General features: G+C 33.8%; 1 protein-coding gene across 1 annotated transcript in view; it reads right to left on the reverse strand.

Moving 5' to 3' along the window:
* Window positions 1-8,050, reverse strand: part of LOC128248698 (small integral membrane protein 14-like) — a 107,069-nt gene that overhangs the window by 83,941 nt on the left and 15,078 nt on the right. Inside the window, exon 2 of the mRNA XM_052970456.1 lies at window positions 1,024-1,107. Within this exon, the coding sequence (XP_052826416.1) occupies window positions 1,024-1,098 (75 nt within the window). The 5' untranslated portion in view covers window positions 1,099-1,107. The remainder of the gene's footprint in view (window positions 1-1,023; window positions 1,108-8,050) is intronic.

An 8,050-nucleotide genomic window follows, 5' to 3' on the forward strand; every position in this document is an offset into this window, starting at 1 on the left:
ATATATACATATATATACACACACATATATATATATATATATACACACACGCGTATGTCTCCTTGTGTTGACATCACATGGTGATTGTAAGTGTCACTGTCACCCAAGTTGTGTCATTCCTTTCCAATATTCTGCAAGAGCATGCCTGATCATGGGGGAATATTACCTTTCTTGGAAACAGGTGAGGAATGCCAACAGGAAGGGCATCCGCCTATAAAAAAAATCTGCCTAGAATAAATTCTGTCCAACACATGCAAGCATGGAAAAATGGACATTAAATGATGACAATTGACTAATAGTATTTTATTTAGTTCAGCAAATATGGGAGACAACTTAGAACATGTTTTGAAATTATTATGACCTCATCAGTGAAGCTTAGATTTCACCATACTTGCCAAAATAATAATGGGGTAATTATTAAATATACAAGAATGAATACTGCTTGAAGCAGGAAACTAGAAATGAGTCTGAATATATTTTCAATTAATTAATTTCTCATCATCATCTTAAACTGTAAATAGAAAACAAAGAGATACAGTTCATTATTGCTAACAGTTAGTGTATTGTATAACTGATGATTCTTTTAACAGTTAATGCTATGTTAAAATCCACTCATAGAAAAAACATCTGCATTAAAGAAACATTTTTTCTATAGAGCAGCTTTCAACAACTTAACGATCTTAAAAAGAAGGGATTAAATTATAAATTCCAGAAATGGTGGTAGATAAATGGAAAACACACACACATGCACAGCTGAAGCCAATGAGGTAGCCTTTATATGGCTTCTTAACCTGCAAGAAATAACAGCAAAATTTCACTAAAGTCTTAATTTCAACATTCAATGAAAATGATGGAATAAAAATGAAACGGTACATAAGAAAACAAAATGGCCATGGTTAGATTCTCAATGATCATAACTCTGCTCAATCATGGTTGACCTGCATCTAAATAACAACAACAACAAAGCAAAATATATTAAGTGAAATTTAGTGAAACAATTTTGAATTTGAAAATAACACTCACTATTTGAATCAGTCTCCTCATAGCATTCTCATGACTCCAAATACATTCACAGGGATCAAAATTTCCACCTGACATATTGACTGTCTATTAAACAAAAAAAAATTAAATAAATAAATAAATAATAACAATAATAATAATAATAATAATAATAATAATAATAATAATAATAATAATAATAATAATAATAATTATAATAGAGCAAAGACGTGGCATGAGCAAACCTCAGAAGGAGTCACCAAAAATGAGAACTGCAAAATCCTGTGGGATGTAATGATCTAGTGCGATCACCTGACCAGACAGGAAACCGGACATTGTTGTGGTGAATAAAAAAGAAAGAACATGTATGATAATTGACATAGCATGCTCCAATAACAACAGGATCAATGTGAAAGAAGAAGAAAAAATAAACAACTATGACAATTTAAAGTGGGAAATACGAAGGTTGTGGCCAATGAAGAGAGTAGGCATGATACCATTAGTAATTGGTGCGCTAGGAATTATCAGCACTCAACTGCCAACATGGCTGAAAAAAATTAGTATAAGTGTGAAGGTAGAACACCTACAAAAACCAGCATTACTCGGAACTGCAAGAATTCTTGCAGGGTTCTTGAAGCATGACCAGTAAAACAAGCGTCACCTTAGTCTGCTGGCTGTGGACAACTGACATTTTCCATAAGACCCAGCAAAATAAGCAGCGAGTTTTCATATAATAATAATAATATGACCAGGCTAAATGATATGATATATACAGTAGCCTCTGTGGTCACAAAAGAAGCTGTGAACCCACTAAAACCCATCCAAACAAGAGCATCACCACCCAAACAAATCCTGTGGATAAATAATATCCAGAAAAAGTAGAAAATAAGAGAAAGGATCTGTCAATCCTTAATGAAACTAGTAGACAATCAACACTACTAAGCAATGAGAAGAGAAGAAAAATACTACATAAATACAAAATTACAGTACAAGGTATACCTGAAATAAAAGAACAGGTAAAGCAAGATATCCTCACCAAAGCACAAAGAATCTGCTGGTATGAGAAACACCAATGTTTCTGTGAACAAAACAAACAGTTCAACTCCAACCCCAAAAGATTCAACCAAGAACTTGGCAAAAATAAAATAGAGATCAATGCAGCACCAACAGCAGAAGAAGTGGAAGAATTTTGGAAAGAAATGTGGTCGGCGAAGGAACAACCTCAGAAAAGATCTATCAAAACAACAAACACAGCACCTGAACAACTCTGGACCCTTATAATGGTCATCCAGGCACTGCAAAAACTAAGCAACTGGAAGGCACCTGGACATGACAAGATCCCCAACTCTGGTTAAAATACCTAAGAGGAACATACAAAAAGCTGGCTGAGAAATTTAATGAAATACTAGCAGAGCCAGAGACAGTGCCTGAATGGCTCACAGAAGGGAAAACTATCCTAATTCCCAAATCCACTGAAAAGGCAAACCCACAAAATTACAGATCAATAACTTGTCTCCTTACAATTCACAAAGCCTTTACTGCAATATCACAGAGAATGAGCAAACATCTGGAAGAAAACAATCTATTTCCAGAAGAGCAAAATGGATGCTGCAAGGGTTAATACGGCTGTAAAGATCAGCTAATGATCAATAAAATCATAACTGAAGACAGCTGCAGAAAGAAGAAGGGTCTAAGTATGGTCTGGATCGATTACCGAAAGGCTTTTGATGGATTCTAGAAACACTAGCCATGAACAAGGTAGCACCAATAATCATAAAATATATAAAACAATGCTACAGTGCTACAAAAGAAGGATTCATAAAAACCAAAGCCATCCCCATTAGAAGAAGAATATTCCAGGAAGACATGCTCTCTCCACTCCTTTTCTACTTGGCAATGACACCTTTATCTGATATGCTAAACAGAACTGGATGTGGATACAACTGTTATGCTAAAACTGTACGCTATAAATGACAAACAGCTGGAAACATTACTACAGGCAGTACATAGATTTACCAAAGAAATAAACATGAAATTTGGCTTAGAAAAATGTCCCAAAGCAACCTTGAAAAGATGAAAACTAGTTAAGAGTAGCAACATCACACTAGATGAAGCAAATGAAATATTAGAATTAGACCAAAGCCAGACATACAAATACTTAGGAATCAATGAACTAGATATGATACAACACAAACAAATGAAAGAGAAGATAAGAAAAGAATACTATAGACAAGTTAGATTAATACTGAAAACAGGGCTCAATGGGAAAAACAAGATATTAAGTATCAACACTCTAGCCATCTCAGTTATAAGTTACAGCTACAATAGTCTTAACTGGACTCTAAATAAGCTAATCAAAATAGACAGGAAAACAATTAAAATGGAGAAGAAACAATAAATCATATTGTCTCTGGCTGCCCAGTCCTGGCTAAGAAGGAATATATTCACAGACACGACAGAGTTGGGACCTATATACACTGGAAGCTATGCTAACACTATGGAATAACAACAGAAAAAAGATGGTATAGGCACATGCCAGAAAAGGTCACAGAAAATGAGGATGCAACCATACTATAGGATATGTCAATACACATAAAGAAATTAAAGCCAATAGACTGGATATAGTTGTCAAAGATCACCAAGAAAAGAAATGCTTACTAATCAATGTATCAATACCACAGATGACAATATTTCTCTAAAAGAAACAGAGAAACTTTCAAAATACAAAGATCTAGAAATAGGGGTAACTCAAATGAGAAGTCTAAAAACAGAAACAATTCCTATCATAGTAGTTGCATTAGGTATGATAAAAACATATTCAGACAAATACATAACAAAAACTCCAGGACTAACAAGTATATATTACATACAAAAAATAGCACTACTAGGCACTGCACACATCCTACGTAAAACACTTTCAATACAGTAAAAATAAGAGCATCACAACAAACAACAGCAAATACCACAGGCATACAGAAATGCGCTCAGTATTGAAATGGAAGCACGTGATAAAAATAAGACTACTGAATAATAATAAAAACAATAATAATAATGGAAGAAAGAAAAGTCGATAGATATAACAGGTTAGCTTGGGAGGTTAAGCAGTTGTAGTCGATGAAAAAGGTGGTAGTAGTACCAATAATTGTTGGAGCCCTGGGAACAGTGAGTAAAAATCTTGAGAAGTACATGGAACAAATAGGGGCTGCAATAAGGATGGAGCACTTGCAGAAAACAGCACTGCTTGGAACCGCTTGAATACTCCGAAGGTGCTTGAAAAATAAGGGGTGTTACCTTAGTTCACTGGTAGTGAACAGCTGACACCACAGTACATCTCCAGCGTTAGAAGCTGTGCAAAGGCAATGGTAATAAAAGAAAGTGTTTATATTAGAGTTTTTAGGAATAGTGTGTATATAAGTGTATGCATGTATAGATACAGATATATATATATATATATATATATATATATATATATATATATATATATGTATGTATGTATGTATGTATGTATGTATATATATATGTGTGTGTGTGTGTGTGCATGTGTGTATATACACTCATACATACGCATACATATTTATATTGACTTATGCATGTGCATACATGCAAATATGTGTGTATGTATGTGTGAGCATGTGAATATGTGTTCATGTTTGTTTACATTTTTTAACTCGAAGAATTCTGTATGTTATTCTTGGAAAAGGAAATATTTTGAAAACAAATGAGTTCAATATTTGATTTCATATACTGGGTCATCCCATAAATAATGCAGTTTTTTTATACTTCTTTTATTTTTCAAAATTAAAAAAAAAAAACTTTGTTTATCTTAATCTAAAATATACTCTCCTTCATTTTCTACAAAGCTCTTCCATCTATCTGGTAGACTTGCAAGGTCCCTCTTCAAAAATTCACTTGTCTGTCATGAAAAATACTCTTGCAAATAAATTGTTGAATGACCAGATCCAAGCTTCTCTGCTAGTTCCTCAACAGTAACAATGGGATTTTGTTCCAACAGGGTTTGTAGGACATCCTTGTTGAGTTCTACAGATCTTCCAGGATGAGGCTCGTCCCGGCTTGGAATTTCTGGAACCACCATTGACACTGGCTTATGCTTATTGTCCAATCCCCATATACTGCATTAACATTCCTTGCACTTTCCATTGCGTTGTTGCCTTTATTGAACTCATAAAGCAAAATATACCAAATATGCTCCTTTGTCACTTCCATTATAGCTTTGAAAAAATAACTGTTAAAATCAAACTGCATTCTTAAAAACTTACACTAAGAATAAGTACAAGGTAAAATTACTACCTGCTTTCATAGGTAGTTTTTTTCATGCAATTGAAAAAACTGCATTATTTATGGGATAACCCAATATATATTTAAATATGTGTGTGTGTGTGTGTGTGTGTGTGTGTGTGAAACTGATAAACTAAATTCATTTTAAGACAAAAATTTGCAATTTCATTTTGATTAAAAGAGCAGTGACTTCAGAACAAAACCTTTTATACCTGCATTTAACAACTCCAACTGTCACTCACTCCCACTCCATTTGTTGTCTTAGACCCTTTATACTGGCATTAGTGACGAGACACAAGGATGTCCATAAATTACCTTTACAACTTCCACACTTCCGAACTTCAAATTGTAAATGTTATTTATTTCCCACCCCACAACCTCTTGCCGAGGGGAAAAAAGTTCATAGTGAGCATGATGGAGGTTAGATCAGTTTAAAACACAAAAAAAAACTAACTTATTACCAATTTTATTAAGTAAAAATAGCAGTCAACATACAAACAAACTTTGCTTTTTATAAGTATATAGATTACACAGCAGTATAGATATTAAAAAACAAAAGGACAGTTGTCATATAGACATGACAGCATGCTAGCTGTAAATATTCTTTATAAAACATAGAATAATTGTTTTTCTATGTATGTAGCCATTTGTCAATGTAACATCTGTTGCATTATATTTTGAGTTATAGACTAGAGAATAAATGTTTCAAGTAGAATACTGAACTTTTTTGTATAACAGATTTTTCAGAACAGAATAAACTAAAATTCTGTTTAATTAGTATACTGTGAATATTATAATAAAAGGGTGTGGGAACACACATGTATTCAATAACATATGATTGGTGTTACACAAATTTGTGGCATTAATATAACTAATAAAACCATCATCATCATCGTTTAACGTCCGCTTTCCATGCTAACATGGGTTGGACGATTTGACTGAGGACTGGTGAAACCAGATGGCTACACCAGGCTCCAATCTGATTTGGCAGAGTTTCTACAGCTGAATGCCCTTCCTAACGCCAACCACCCCGAGAGTGTATTGGGTGCTTTTACGTGCCACCGGCACAAAGGCCAGTCAGGCGGTACTGGCAACGGCCACGCTCAAAATGGTGTATTTTACGTGTCACCCACACAAGAGCCAGTCCAGCGGCACTGACAACAATTTCGCTTGAAAGTCCTTACACATGCCACGGGCACACAATTTATAAATCCAGAATTGCAGGTAGATTTGTACATTAGGGTTTATCTGTTTTGCATTTAAACTGGCTGTATCAGGCCCCCCTCACAGCTATCCTACAGTGTCATTCTAAAAGTAAACCATCACATAATGAAAATCTTGAAGCTACAAGATAATGCATGATTAATTCAAACAATGTAAATAATAAAGCATTACCTTTGACAGAGTGTTAAAGGGTTAAATCAAACCATATTCTATGAGTAACGTTGCAACTGTGTCAATCTTGCTTTTATTCTGGAATTGCAGCACTAAGATTACGTTCCTGTTTCAACGATGGAGGAGAATTTGATTAAAGAGATTTATTTGCTGTTTTGAACAGGAGATTAAGTGACCGTCTAGACACTTCTAAGAAGTCTGAATTTAAGATTATTAGCTAAATACAGATGTAAATATTGAATTCAAGATAAAAGCAAATTTATTAATGAAGTAAGTTTTTACATTCCTTTAAGAAATTTAGAATTTATTTTCTACATCAGCACTAAGTTTAATATATATAAGATAAATGAAGACCACAGGCTACTAAAGGCTTTATCAAGAACATTAGAATTAAGGCTCTTTTATGTTAACATTTATGTTACCAACCAGCCTGGTTCTAAAGATACAAACCTCCACTTTTAAAGTGATCTTATTTATAACTGTCCATTAAAAGCTCAATTAAATTTATGTTTCAAACACTAACTTAATAATGAAAAATCTATTTAACTAAATTCTTCATTATTTTCAAAACTGAGAAAAAGACTGTATTTCAACAGAAATTTGGTAACAAAATGGTTTATCATGAGACTAATAAATTAATTCTGAAAGTGAAAGTAGTACCTAATTTTTGTTGGCTTCTTTTCTAACCTGACTAATTAAGATGCTAATATAGCATAGAAATCATAAAAGACCACGTAATCAAAAATACCTAGGCTATCTTAAACTGTGATAAGCAATACTTTGAGATTAAGGTCTTAAACAACAGACCACATGGTCATAATTATAAATGTAATAATTGTCATTATATTATAACCTGGCTTTGCTGAGACAATCTGATAGGGTAGAAACATGTCTAAAGTTATCTGCACTTGTTGAAATGATAAAAATATTAGTCATTGAGCTACACCTCCATGTGTATCCCACTTTTGGGACAAGTACACATATTCTTGTATATTGTAAAGGGCAACTAACAGGGTTGGTTGTCAGAAATGGCATCCCATTGTAAAAGATTACCTCAAAAAACCACTAATGTTGTCTTTTCCCCCACTGTGCAAGTATTTTGAATTGGATTAATCATGCTCATTACACTGTTCTAACTTAAATATTGCCCTTAGTTTTCCTGACTGAACTAAAACACAGGCCCCACCCCTACTTCAAGATTCAGTCACTAACAGTAGAAAAGGACATCTAGCTGCAAAAATTAGTCATCAACATAACTCTTCCCAATTATTCAAATGCAGAATGGGTATAAAATCAGTACCAAGAAAAAACATTGGTGCCATACAGTTCTGTGTGTGTGTGTGTGTGTGTGTGTGTGTGT

Source organism: Octopus bimaculoides, chromosome 1, assembly GCF_001194135.2.
Source record: "Octopus bimaculoides isolate UCB-OBI-ISO-001 chromosome 1, ASM119413v2, whole genome shotgun sequence".
NCBI lineage: Eukaryota > Metazoa > Mollusca > Cephalopoda > Octopoda > Octopodidae > Octopus > Octopus bimaculoides.